At 42.9% G+C, this 13,117-nt stretch overlaps 1 protein-coding gene across 1 annotated transcript in view; it reads right to left on the bottom strand.

Moving 5' to 3' along the window:
* Positions 1 to 13,117, bottom strand: part of LOC140946661 (uncharacterized) — a 30,473-nt gene that overhangs the window by 14,094 nt on the left and 3,262 nt on the right. Inside the window, exons 3-7 of the mRNA XM_073395770.1 lie at positions 11,932 to 12,278; positions 11,410 to 11,645; positions 8,865 to 9,154; positions 7,589 to 7,927; positions 7,126 to 7,285 (exon numbers count right to left, since the gene is read on the bottom strand). Coding sequence (XP_073251871.1) covers positions 7,126 to 7,285; positions 7,589 to 7,927; positions 8,865 to 9,154; positions 11,410 to 11,645; positions 11,932 to 12,278 — 1,372 coding nt within the window. The remainder of the gene's footprint in view (positions 1 to 7,125; positions 7,286 to 7,588; positions 7,928 to 8,864; positions 9,155 to 11,409; positions 11,646 to 11,931; positions 12,279 to 13,117) is intronic.

Raw genomic sequence — 13,117 nt, 5'->3', positions numbered from 1 at the left:
TTGTGGAAGACTCTGTTATGCAGTGTGAGGATGGCCATTACCAAGTTCGTTTGCCCTTTCGTAATCCAAGTTTGACGTTGCCTGCTAATAGATGCCAAGCCGAGCGCAGATCCCTCTCCCTGAGACGTAAATTTCTTAAGGATGCCAGATTTCAGGAAGACTACGTTGCATCTCTTGAAAGCGTAATCCAAGAAGGTTTCGCTGAAAAGGTTCCCTCTGAAGATCTGTGTAGAGCTGACGGAAAGGTCTGGTATATTCCACACCATGGGGTGTACCACAGCAAGAAACCTGAGAAGATAAGGGTCGTCTTTGATTGTTCCGCTCAGTTCCAAGGGATGTCTTTGAATAGCGAATTGCTGCAGGGTCCTGATTTGACCAACAACCTGGTTGGAATACTGCTTCGTTTCCGACAAGACCCAGTGGCTGTAATGGGAGATGTACAATCTATGTTTCACCAAGTGCGTGTTCCTGTGGAGGATCGTGACTTTCTGCGGTTTCTATGGTGGCCCGGTGGTAATGTCGCTAAGGGTTTGGAAGAGTACCGAATGACCGTGCATCTTTTCGGTGCAGTTTCGTCGCCTAGTTGTGTCAATTTTGCCATGCGTCGAAATGCTGAAGATCACCAGCACGAGTTTTCGCCTGAAGTCATTTCAACTGTTCTGAAGAATTTCTATGTCGACGACTGCTTGAAATCTCTACCTTCCAGTCATGAAGCAATTAAGCACGTTTGTGATCTGCGCAACCTGATGAATAAAGGAGGCTTTAACTTGACGAAATGGGTCAGCAACGATCGCCTGGTATTAGAGTCCATACCTGTCGAAGATAGAGCGAAAGGAACTAAAGAGCTTGACCTAACCTGCGATGTGCTTCCAGTAGAGAGGGCCTTGGGTGTGTCATGGTTCGTGGAGGCTGACCACTTTGGCTTTAAGGTGTTCATTAAAGAGAGGCCGTGTACTAGGCGTGGCATACTTTCAGCGGTCAGTTCGTTATATGATCCTCTGGGTATGGCAGCTCCTTTCATTCTTCCTGCAAAGCTTCTCCTACAGGATTTGTGCAGACGGGGTTTGGGGTGGGACGACGAAGTCCCAGATCTTCACTTGAACCGCTGGCGAGCGTGGGTAGACGACCTACCGAAGATTTCCCGAATTGCCATTGAAAGGTGCGTCAAACCTGTCGAATCCTCGGATATCACTTCTTGTCAGATCCATCATTTCTGCGACGCCTCTCAGGTGGCCTATGGCGCCGTATCGTATCTTCGCTTAGTCGACATGCAAGGTCGGATATTCTGTTCATTCCTCATTGGCAAGTCCCGCCTGGCTCCCTTGAAGGTAACTACCATCCCCAGATTGGAATTGACGGCTGCAACCGTATCAGTTCGGCTGAACAAGATTTTGACGAAGGAGTTGCAGATACCCATCGATAAAGTGACCTTTTGGACAGATAGCATGACCGTCATACGATACATCGCGAATGAGTCGAAGCGTTTCCATACCTATGTTGCAAACCGCGTTGCCTTCATCAGAGAGGAATCCAGCCCGTCCCAATGGAGATACATCGACAGCAAATCCAATCCCGCTGATGAAGCCTCGCGGGGCGTTACGGCAGACGTGTTTGTTCAAAATGGCCGTTGGTTAAAGGGGCCGGTCTTCCTTTTAACAACCGAGTCTGAGTGGGCGGACCATGTCCAAGAACGCGCAGAGCTGACCGAGAATGATCCGGAGATCAAGAAAGAGCCAAAATCATTCGCTGTATCCGTCAGTGAAGTTTACGCAAGCGTTGTTCGTATCGTGAAACGTTTTAGCTCCTGGATGAATTTACTGAAGTTTATTGCAATGTGTCTTCGCTGCCAGAGAAGATTTCGATTAAGAAAGAGAGAGCCTGGCCCGAATGGTCACGGAAATGTTGGTCCCCTTAGCCTGGAGCCAATGTCTTGTCAAGACTTAGACTTTGCAGAAAGAGAACTAATTATGTTTGACCAGAGGAATGCATTTCCCGAGGAAATTGAAACCATCAAGAAAGGAGGCTGTGTAAAGAAGTCAAGCTGCCTTGCAAAATTAAGCCCAGTCCTAATTGGTGGTGTACTTCGCGTTGGCGGACGACTTAGCAGAGCTCCTTTACCTGACGAATCAAGGCATCAGATAATTATCTCCAAGGATTCTCCACTTGGTGTACTGCTTATCAGGTTCTTTCACGAGAAAAGTGGTCACTCTGGGAGAGAATACGTGCTAGCCCTCTTGCGCGAGCGATTTTGGTTGATTCGAGCCAACACAACGGCAAGAAGCGTACTGTCGTCCTGTTTCCAGTGTAAACGTCGCCATGGCCCCGCTGGAGAACAGAAAATGGCTGACTTACCTCGTTCCAGGGTCACTCCAGATCAACCCCCTTTTACATGTGTTGGAATTGATTACTTTGGTCCTTTCCTTGTCCGCCAGAAGAGAAGCTTGGTAAAGAGATATGGAGCTATTTTCACATGTTTGGCTTTGAGAGCAGTCCATCTGGAGATTTCCCACACATTGGACACGGATTCCTTTATCTTAGCTTTTAGAAGATTTATTGCCCGCAGAGGTCAGGTTAAAGAGATTCGTTCAGACAATGGTACGAATTTCACGGGAGCTGAAAAGGAACTTCGCGTTATAATCTCAAGTTGGAATCAGGCCAAGATTCACGACACCCTTCTACAGAAAGGTATCAAATGGGTCTTCAATCCTCCAGCGGCTTCCCACCACGGTGGAGTCTGGGAAAGACTTATCAGATCCACTCGCAAGATTCTTGGAGCCTTGACCAAGGAGCAAGTCCTTGACGACGAGTGTCTTCAAACCTTATTGTGTGAAGCTGAGAGTATCATTAATGGAAGGTCGCTGACCATGGTCTCCGACGATCCTAACGATTTGGAGCCTCTTACGCCGAATCACCTCCTACTACTTCGCCAAAACGAATCTCTATCACCAGGGCTGTTTGAAAAGAACGACACTTATTCCAGGAGAAGATGGCGTCAAGTGCAGTATTTGGCAAATGTGTTCTGGGATCGCTGGAAACGAGAATATCTTCCTTCGTTGCAGGAGCGCCAGAAATGGTTTCGACCGAGAAGAAACTTCACTCGGTTGGAGACACGGTTATCGTTGATGAATCGACGCCCAGGAACGTGTGGCCGGTTGGTCGAATCACAGAAGTGTTCCCAGATAGAGATGGTTTCGTGCGTCGCGTAAGAGTCAAAACCAAGACCTCTACCTTGGAGCGACCCATTACGAAGTTATGTTTGCTGGAATCAATTGAACATTGAAAGTGTCTTGTTTTCCCGGATTTGTTCAAGAGACTTTGCGTGACTTTCACTGAGCTTACGTGATGTTCTATCAAGTTTGAACAATGAAGCCTGTTGAGGCACTTAGGCCTTCGTGACACTATTTTTCGCTTAGGAGTTTGGCGTTAAAGAAGATTATTGTTTACGATAGTTAATTTTTTGTGCTAGTTCCTGGCTCCTTTTTCTGTAATATTAGGTAAATACAAGCGATTTGTATTTAGGGGCCGGAATGTAAGCGCCAGGAATGTTTTCCGTTACCTTTATAGTATTTTTATGTTCGCCGCGTTCTTAGTTATTTTCGTGTTCGCGCCTTTAGTGCTGTTGTTTGGTCAATTAGTTTTCCATTGTTCGCGTAGCTTTGTCCTTCGTGTTAGGATTTTTCTGCATATCGTATATTTAGCTTTTATTGTAATTTTTTCGCGTCAGTTCTTCGTTTAGCTGCGCTTGGTCCGGTTTACAGTTTAATGTTTGGGTTTTGCTCGTCCTAGTTTTTTCGTCCTTATCTCGCTATCGTCTTGTAAGTATCTCGTTTGTTTCATTCGCATTTCTAGATTGCCTTATTGCTTTCGTTCAGTTTGTAGGTTGTTTTATCTTGACTTTGTATTTGTTTAATTGTTATTTTTCAGTACCGCTGTACTTCAGTATACTTCGCTATGCTTCGTTATACTTCACATCGGTTCACTTGTTTCCTTGCACCAGTTGTAGAAGTTCTAGAATAAAGTTTGTGTGTTAAAAACTATAGCGCGTAAAGGCTGCGACTATAACGTGTTTGCCATAAATGTAATGTTCAAAATGCTCACAAGAGAATACAACAGCAAGGAGCTCCTTCTCTATTTGGGCGTAGTTTTGCTCTGTGGTGGTCAGTGCTCTGTTTGCGTAATGGACTGGCTGTCCTTCCTGAAGCAGAGTTGCACCAATACCGTACTGTGAGGCATCGCACTGAATAGTTATATTCTTACTTACGTCAAAGTACCGTAGAACTGGGGCTTTAGTGACGAGATCTTTTATCTCGTTGAAGGCTTTACTTTGAGGGCGTTGCCAATGCCATTCAACTTCCTTCTTCTCCAACTGTCTTAAAGGCTGGGATGCTGTAGACAGATGTTGGCAGAATTTTGCCAGATACTGCACCATTCCTAAAAACGTTCTCAGTTCTGCGAGGTTGGTAGGCATTGGATAGTCAACTATGGCCTGTACCTTTGACGGGTCGGGTTTTAGACCTTCAGCTGTGAGGAGGTGTCCTATGAAAGGAACTTGTGACTGTCGAAGTTTCAGCTTCTCGCTGTTGAGGGTGAGGTTTCTTTCTCTTGCGCGTCTGAGGAAAGCTTTGAGATTCTGATCATGGTTAGCTATTGCGGCTTCATTAGTGTCTCCAAAACCACAAACTAGGAAATCATCGGCGATGACTTCTACACCTGTAAGTCCTTCTACTAGCTCATGCATTCGCTGTTGCCATACTTCTGGGGCTGAGTTTATACCAAATGGCATTCTGAGCCAGCGATAGCGGCCAAAAGGTGTGTTCATAGTTGTCAAATAACTGCTCTTTTCGTCTAGTTTGACCTGCCAGAATCCACATTTAGCATCTAACACGCTAAAGACTTTGGCACCACTGAGGCGAGTTGCGACTTCCTCGATAGTTGGAAGTGGATAGTGCGAGCGTTTGATTGCGCGGTTGAGATCTCGAGGATCTAAACATACTCGTATTTTCCCGTTAGGTTTCTTGACTATAACAAGACTAGAGACCCATGATGTCGGCTCTGTTACTTTGGCGAGAATACCATTCTTAACCATGTTATCCAACTCTGACTTGAGGGTATCTCGTAGAGGGACTGGTACTTTACGAGGCGGATGGACCACTGGATGGAAACCATCGTCCACTTGGATAGAGTAGTTTCCCTCGAGGCATCCAACTCCGGTGAAGATATCAGTAAATTCAGATAAGATAGGATCACTTCTAACATTTGGCGAGACCTCAGTTCTTTCATTGTGAGTCGCGTTTATGTCAGCATCCAGAATTTTGACTAAGTTCATCTTTTCACACGTTGTTCTACAGAGGAGTGGTGTCAAATCTTGCTTCACGATGTGAAAAAGAACCCCATATTTTCTTCCTTTCCGTTCGGTAAGTAGGCGGATTTGACCAAGTGGCCAGACTACAGTCTTGTTGTGCATGATGAGCCTTGTATACGACTGTTCCAGATTCTTACATTGTTTGTCTCCTGTAGCCCTGATGTAGTCACTTCTAGGCAGAATGTTACATGAAGCACCTGTATCGATCTGGAGTTGTACCTCGGCACTGTTGTTAAGGCGCACTGTCACGTAAGCTGATGAGGAGGAAGGCTTATGACTGTAAATTTCACAATCTTGTACATGATTGACGGAGCGGGAGTCACACTTTTTTGCAAAGTGTCCTTCTTTGCCACATCTAGTGCATTTCTTGCCAACAGCAGGACAAGCTGATTTTTTCATCTCATGAACAGCACCACAAAACTTGCATTCTCGAGTGCATACGTTGTTGGTGTTGCCAGATCCTTTCCCTTTTGACTTCCACGGAGGAGTCCGCTTTCTACCTGAGGTCTGTTTATGCGAGGTCGTACCTTCAGTCTGAGTCTTGGGAGTTTTCGTTTTCTTGAGGTTTACCTTATTTACGTTAGCTTCTTCAGTTGTCATGTCTGATGCGCGTATATCAGTTAACTCTTGTGTTCGCAGAATGTCCAAGGCTTTATCCAAAGCAAGATCTTTCTGCTCCAATAGTTTCTTGCGTGCACGATCATTCTTAACTCCAAGGATGAGGCGGTCTCTTATCAAACTGTCTCTTAGGTTCATAAAGCCACAGTGTTCAGAGAGACGCATCAGTGCTGTGCAATACTGGTCGATACTTTCTCCTGGTTCTTGCTCTCTTTTGTTGAAGAGGTATCGTTCATACGTTTCATTGCGTTGCGGCAGACAACGAGATTCAAATTTAGCTATGACGTCATCTATCTTGTCAGCGCTTTCGTGACTATCTTCATCGAAGGTAAAGGTGTCAAACAACTGAACTCCTTCTTTTCCAATGACGTTGAGAAAATGAGCAACACGGACTGGACCTTCCTGTTTACTTATCCCAGTCGCTCGTTCATAGATTTGCCATGCTCTCTTAAAGTGTAACCAGTTATCGCCTCTATGCGATCTGTCTTCTAGGTTGAGAGGATCTGGAGGTTTGGCTAGCGGTACTGTAGGGGTATACATCGGTACAGCAGCCGTTGAACCAGACGTTTGCTCACTAGTAGAGGTCAAGGGCATGACCAAGAAACTTTAAGCAATCAAAGACAAAGCTCGTGGATTGTACTAACCTTCTGACACCAAGTTTTGTCAGCCAATGAGGAACGCTGAGTCGACTAGGTCTCGTAGAACACAACTTTAATCTCTTCAGAAGTAGGTTACACTCATAGAGCTAGTGACATACTAACAGACAGAAAAAACTAGTCTAGGGGTTGCTTATATACCTTACAGAGGGGATTTCTAGAATGTTCCAAACAAATACATAATCAGTCTATTTATAGAGACTTACATAACGTTTGGGATAAAAATAGAGATTAGCAAACTGACATTCCAGAATGTTCTTATCTAAAAAGCAAATGTAGATGAATTCCAGAAAGTTCTAGATATCATAACAGTAACATGTGGTGGGTCACCCCACCTATCTGGGTCACCCCACCTATCATGTAAACGTGATCAAACTAAATGACATTATATGGACAGGCGGGTTACCCCACCAAAGCGGGTTACCTAGACTACGTGGGGTCCCCCACCTCCATGTAAATAGGCCTTTAGCCGATAGTAGTAATACTAACCGCACGTGGAATGTTCTGGATGGGCAAATGAAATTTACACAACCGACTTGCTCTTCCTGTAGGTGTCAAGCTGTTATGGAACTCTACTTCTGCTAGGTCTTCGTCTTTAAAGACACGAACTCGCAATTCAGCCTTGAACTCAAGATTGTCTTCTAATAACCTGTTCAAATGTAAAACAAAAATACCCATGCTGTATTGCAATAACGGTTTTCTTACAGTAAGCTTAATGAATAAAAAAGACAAAGGCCTAACTTAATCAATTTGCATTTTTTTCCTTCCTCTGCTGGGCGCGCTAAATCAACTAGACAGGTCCAAAACATGCCAGCGCAAACATTATTACGGACATCCAGTTGCTTGTAGCACGAGGGTTACTCCGTTGAGTTGCGGATTCGACGAAGCTTGAAGGTTGGGAGGCGCTTCTCGTTCTTGAATTGTTATGCGATTTATAAAAAAATAAGCTTACCTGAGGTAAACATCATTCACGTCCTCATCATCGAATCGACATATTCCTCCTGATACAAAAACAAATGCTTTGTCCTCTCCAGGTATCATATCTTGCATTGAGCTGCTATCAGCATATGTTATGTCTCTTTCTTCAAGATCTTGTATCACCGCTTGTGTGAGGTGAGTATGACAACAAATAAGGCGCAAAATGCCTGGAATATCCGGACGAAAGTAAGCAAAGAAACTTGCTGGTCTGCGCGGCTTCCATATTAATCTGGCCAAGTAACAAATGTACCTAATAATTCCAAGTCTTTCAACACTGGAGTTTTCTTGACGCCAGTCGAGAAGATAGGAATATCTGGAAGAACCAAAAATTAGAGTGAGAACCAGATTGAAGGGAGTTGCTAAGAGCCTTGAAATGGCACAGATAAAATTTGAACAGAGTGCTACGTAATCGCCGCCCGATATAACTATTCAACTACAAAAAGGAGTGCAAGTACATTTGAAAAGGGAAACCAGAAAGAGCTCAAAAAGCCAGTTAGCACTTTGTTCATGAGCCATCAACCGTTTTTCCACAACTAGAATGAGAAGACTTGAGGAATATTTTTTTGAGTTTTAATTTTGTGCAAACCACCTGAGTAATACAGGATAGAGCATGAGAACTAAAATCAATAAAAGAAAAACTCTCATTTTTTGGTAACTTCCTGGATGCATTTCGCCTAAACACCAACTCCTTATTAACTTAACACTGCTGGATCCAACGAAGTTGGATAACATTGAGCTTTCAAACAAACCCCAAAACCTACACCTAAAACTGTCCAATATGTCGCATGGGGAGTTTATATTCTGAGCTTATTATTTTTCGCAAATGGGAAACACTAATAAAAAGCCTTTGTTTAATCCAAGGCCCATCGCATACCAGTTTAAACTCACTCAAACCTAGCCTTACACAGACCCTCTATTTCCTCTTTGTAGATCGTCGAGCGCGTGTATTGAAATAAAAACCGCAGGGGATTTATTGTGTGCAAGCGCAAGGGGTTGGGGGTGGAGGCGGGGAAAGGAGGCAACAGGCGCGCGCTGTCGAATTCTCGAAAAAAATAAAAAGAGAATACGTCTGTGGACAGGCTAAGTCAAACTTGATCCAACAGCATCCAACACCATAAAAAGATCTCGCAAGCTGCGTCCAACAATGTTGGATGAAGTTGGACCAACACTTACCATTGTTGGATCCGTTAAAGTGTGGCTTAACTGTCCATCTATTCTAAATAACTAAATGATTTCTTAAGCTTCTTTACCTAGAAAATCGTTGGACCTGGATCCTAACAAAACTCCCGTCAAACTGTGCAGGTTTTACCAGATCAGTGAGTTCAGTCCATTCCTTTTTTTCCTCCTCGCAATTCAGGAACAACACTCTCACGCGGCATTTAGTGGGATCTGGTTTGAAGTCCAGCCGGTCTCGAAGAGAAACTGGTAGCTGAATAGTAACAGGTCTAAAGAACTGGACAAGCCCAAAGCATTTAATTCGCAGAATAGGTCCAAGAAATACATCTTCCCCTTTAAATTCTTCATTTGGAACTTCTTGCACCTGTACCATTTAAAAGAGTAATCATCAGCAGTTAATTTCATGTATTCTTTAGGCCTTAAAATTGACGTGGGTTCCCCAAAAGTTAAAAAGAAGTAATTCAAGTAACAAAAGGATCTCTCCAAATATTCAGTAAACGATTTTTCAGTCAAGTTCACTAGACTGGTCATTATTAGATTGTCATTTTTAAGAAACCGTACCACTTTAAAAAGCCGTGGGGTTGATTTTATTTACCCGCATATCAATACTGTCTTTATATAATGCACCTATCAATGTAATGCGCCGGGGGGGGGGGGGCAGGGCATGGGGTGGGGATTTGACTTTTTTCAAAAATTTGCAATCAAATTCCCTGCCCACGGGCAAATCATTCCAGTCAAATGCAACCAAATTTCCCCACCCCAGGCTGCACATTGCTGCAGATCCCAAGGCAGAACCCAAGAAAGGCACAATAAAAATATCTCCCAAGTAAAACTCTGCAATCTTTTATAAACGTTGCTGCATCACCAAAGATACATGTTCCTGTTACAGCTGCAATTATACGTTTTAATCATAATCCGTGTTACACTGCGTAGAATACATAAGCCTTTAGGAGAAAGTCCACATTTTGTAAGTTTAAATATACCGTTCTTAGTAAAGGGTACGAAGAAAGTCAGTTTTATAAGTTTACAGTGATTGTAGCGTATGAGTCGTACACTAATCAATTGTATTTGCAAAAATCGACTTTGTTTCTCTTTACTTCCGTTTACTTTGATACCACAGTATTTTAAGAGGTTCAATTGATCAAAAACACGCTAAAACAAACGAAATTTGAAGACAAAACAGTGAAATCCACTCAGCCTTCGCTTGTTCTCATTGGCCTCCATGACTTCCTGATCTTTTCAAACCGTACGGCGCATGCGTGAAGCTGTGAAAGGTTTGAACCCAAGAGTCATTTCAAAAGTATGTTGAGTTTGATCGTCTGAGTGAACGTAGTCCTGAAGAGGACTGTTGTTGTTGATAGTGGCTGACGTTTCGATAACCTGTGCGGTAGTCAGTTGATGGTATTATACTCTGGTCTGGTCTAGTAATCGGACGGTATGTGTTGGTTTTCTGTAAATAGTCGTTCCTAGTCTGACGACCACAAACTAGTGTCTTTTGACGTGAAATCACATACCGACCGATTACTAGACCAGTCATCGTACGGACTTTGACAAGACGAGACAAGTTTGACAAGTTATTTGATGCACTGATATCTCCCATACTCTTTTATGCGAGTGAAGTGTGGGGGATTGATCGCAATGGACAATTAGAAAAGGATCCAGCAGAATTAGTTCAAAATAAATTCCTAAAGTGGTTGCTGGGTGTTTATAAATACTGCAATAACAATGCGTGCAGGGCTGAGACAGGAAGGTTCCCAATGAGAATTGAAGCCTAATGTAGGAACTTTAAGTTCTGGTAAACCTTAACCAAAAATGAAAACAAATTATCCCAAATAGCATACAATGACATTAAATGGAATGAAAATAAAGCTCTCTGGAGCAAAAAAGTCAAAAGCTTATTGGAACAGATAGGATTAGAATAACTCTTAATGAAAGCACACTATGCGGACATAGGAATAGTAAACATGATCAGGCAACGACTTAAGGATATCGAACTACAAAGATGGCTAAGTGAAATAAATAACGACACCAGAAAAGATGCTAACCAAAGCAACAAATTGAGAACCTACCGGTTATTCAAAACGATAGACAATTACAAATGTGAAGATTACCTACATCAGGTCACCATCAGTGATTGTAGCGAATGAGCCGTACACTAATCAATTGAATTGTATTTGCAAAAATCGACTTTGTTTCTCTTTACTTCCGTTTACTTTGATACCACAGTATTTTAAGAGGTTCAATTGATCAAACACACGCTAAAACAAACGAAATTTGAAGACAAAACAATGAAATCCACTCAGCCTTCGCTTGTTCTCATTGGCCTCCATAACTTCCTGATCTTTTCAAACCGTACGGCGCATGCGTGAAGCGTGGAAGCGGGAAACATATGTTCGGTGTCAGTCTTTTTCGTCCGAGTCGGCAGTCAAATATCTCCAGATCGGGCGAAGAAAGATTCAAATATCCCCTTCCCTGGAGAACAAGATCAGTCAAATGCCCTACCCAAGGGCCAACAAACACAATCAAATCCCCACCCCATGCCCTGTCTCCCCCCCCCCCCCCGCCGGCTTTACATTAATAGGTGCATAAGAAAAAATGGACCTTTTTAATCACACCAACCTTTAACTCCAGGGTAGACGGTGACTCGGGTGCAACAGCATTCTCAGGGATTGTAACCGTCACGCCTGGATAATCAGGATGACTGAATAAACCGCCAGTAGATGTGATGGTGTAAGTCGGAGAAGATTTGAGACGGCAAACCACTGCATATGTTGAGCACTCATTTATATCAGCTTGAGCAACGGGAAAGAAAAGGTCTGGTATATCCTTGTGAGACGGGCGCTCAGCTTCGATATCTGTTACCGATAAAAAATACAAGTAAAATGTAACTATCATAATAATTATGTCTCTTTTTTACTTCCTTTGCCATCTAAAAAAGACTGACGTTATAGAAATCAAGACTGGAAACAAGATTCAGATCGAGAACGCAATCGCCACTGCAACACTTGATATGAACACTATCTCAAAAACACAAAACAAAACAAACCCGTCAGCAATACGGATGACGTACACCGCCTCCCGCTTAGGGAAACAGGGTCTGCCAAACGGTTCTCTATAGTTGCCATAAGTCTACTACATTACCTTGGCGACAGCGTAAGTCCTTGGTTCCACTAACGTCTTCCCATTCATTGGTCTTCTTGTTGATCTGCTGTTTTAGCACCACTTCGTAGCCCCGTAGTTCCGGCGCACTGTGAGAAAGCGACAAAGTCACCATGGCATTGAATTGCAGGCGTTGGCCATCGTGGGAAGATAGTTCAATAACATTGCTGACAATGGCCTCGTGTTCCTGCAGCGGGGGTGAGCAGACACTGGATTTCCATCTGTAGACCACTATTGACGTAGGCTCAGACACAACATTTGGGTGGAATGTAAGATGGACAGCCCCTAGTTTGAGGGCCCAGCGGGTACCTTCACTCGTCACTATTTCTCTGCAATGAGTCAAAATTTTAATAGTCGGTTGTTTTCAAAACACAGCTTTCACTAGTTCAATGTTCGAGTAAAATCTACAATAAATAAGGAATATAATAAGTAAAGATTTTTGGGCGGATGGGGACAGAGACTGGACGATAATGTTTTTTTTTTCCACGCAGTGCAGGGGTCAATGCAAGTCTTCTTCTTTATGACGATTTCAAGACAAAAAAATCGTCGTACTAGAATATAAATATAATATAATGTTAACTATATTATTTAACAGCAACTCTTAGCTGCTTTTATCCTTCAAAATTAGGATATCCTACTCTTAGCGTTGAGCAAAGAAACTAAACAAAGTCTGTCGTTGTCGGATTTCAAACAATATTCTATTGAAAAAAACAGAACCTTTAGTAAATTTTGACTGCGACGTTCAGTCGGATGCTCATCTACGATGTATAATTATGCTTAGTACTGTTACGGTGAGCGAAATACTTTTCCAAGGGGTATTCGATGCATGTCACTAATCAGATAATTGTTTTAAAGAAAAAATTAAGCATTGTGAAAAGAACGTAATTGTAATCCTAATGGGTCCGCACATGCTGGAAATTCAAAACGCTAAGTAAAATATAGACTTTTTGCCCTTTAAGCAAAACTAATGTTGTAGATATAGAGTGCACACGGTGCACTCAACCCGTGCAAAAAATAGAAGACATTAAAAACATTAGGCCCCCTCCACATGTATCCAAGCCTGCGAGAGCAGACGCCTTTTTCGGTTCTTTGAAAAAAGCATCTTTTTTCGTGGAATTAGTCTTTCGGCTACAGATAAAGCTCAGGCAGAATTAAGCACTAACTAAAA

Source organism: Porites lutea, chromosome 8 (assembly GCF_958299795.1).
Source record: "Porites lutea chromosome 8, jaPorLute2.1, whole genome shotgun sequence".
NCBI classification, from domain to species: Eukaryota; Metazoa; Cnidaria; class Anthozoa; order Scleractinia; family Poritidae; genus Porites; species Porites lutea.
Note: the sequence above shows the minus strand (reverse complement) of the source record. Positions and strands in the feature narration are given on the sequence as shown.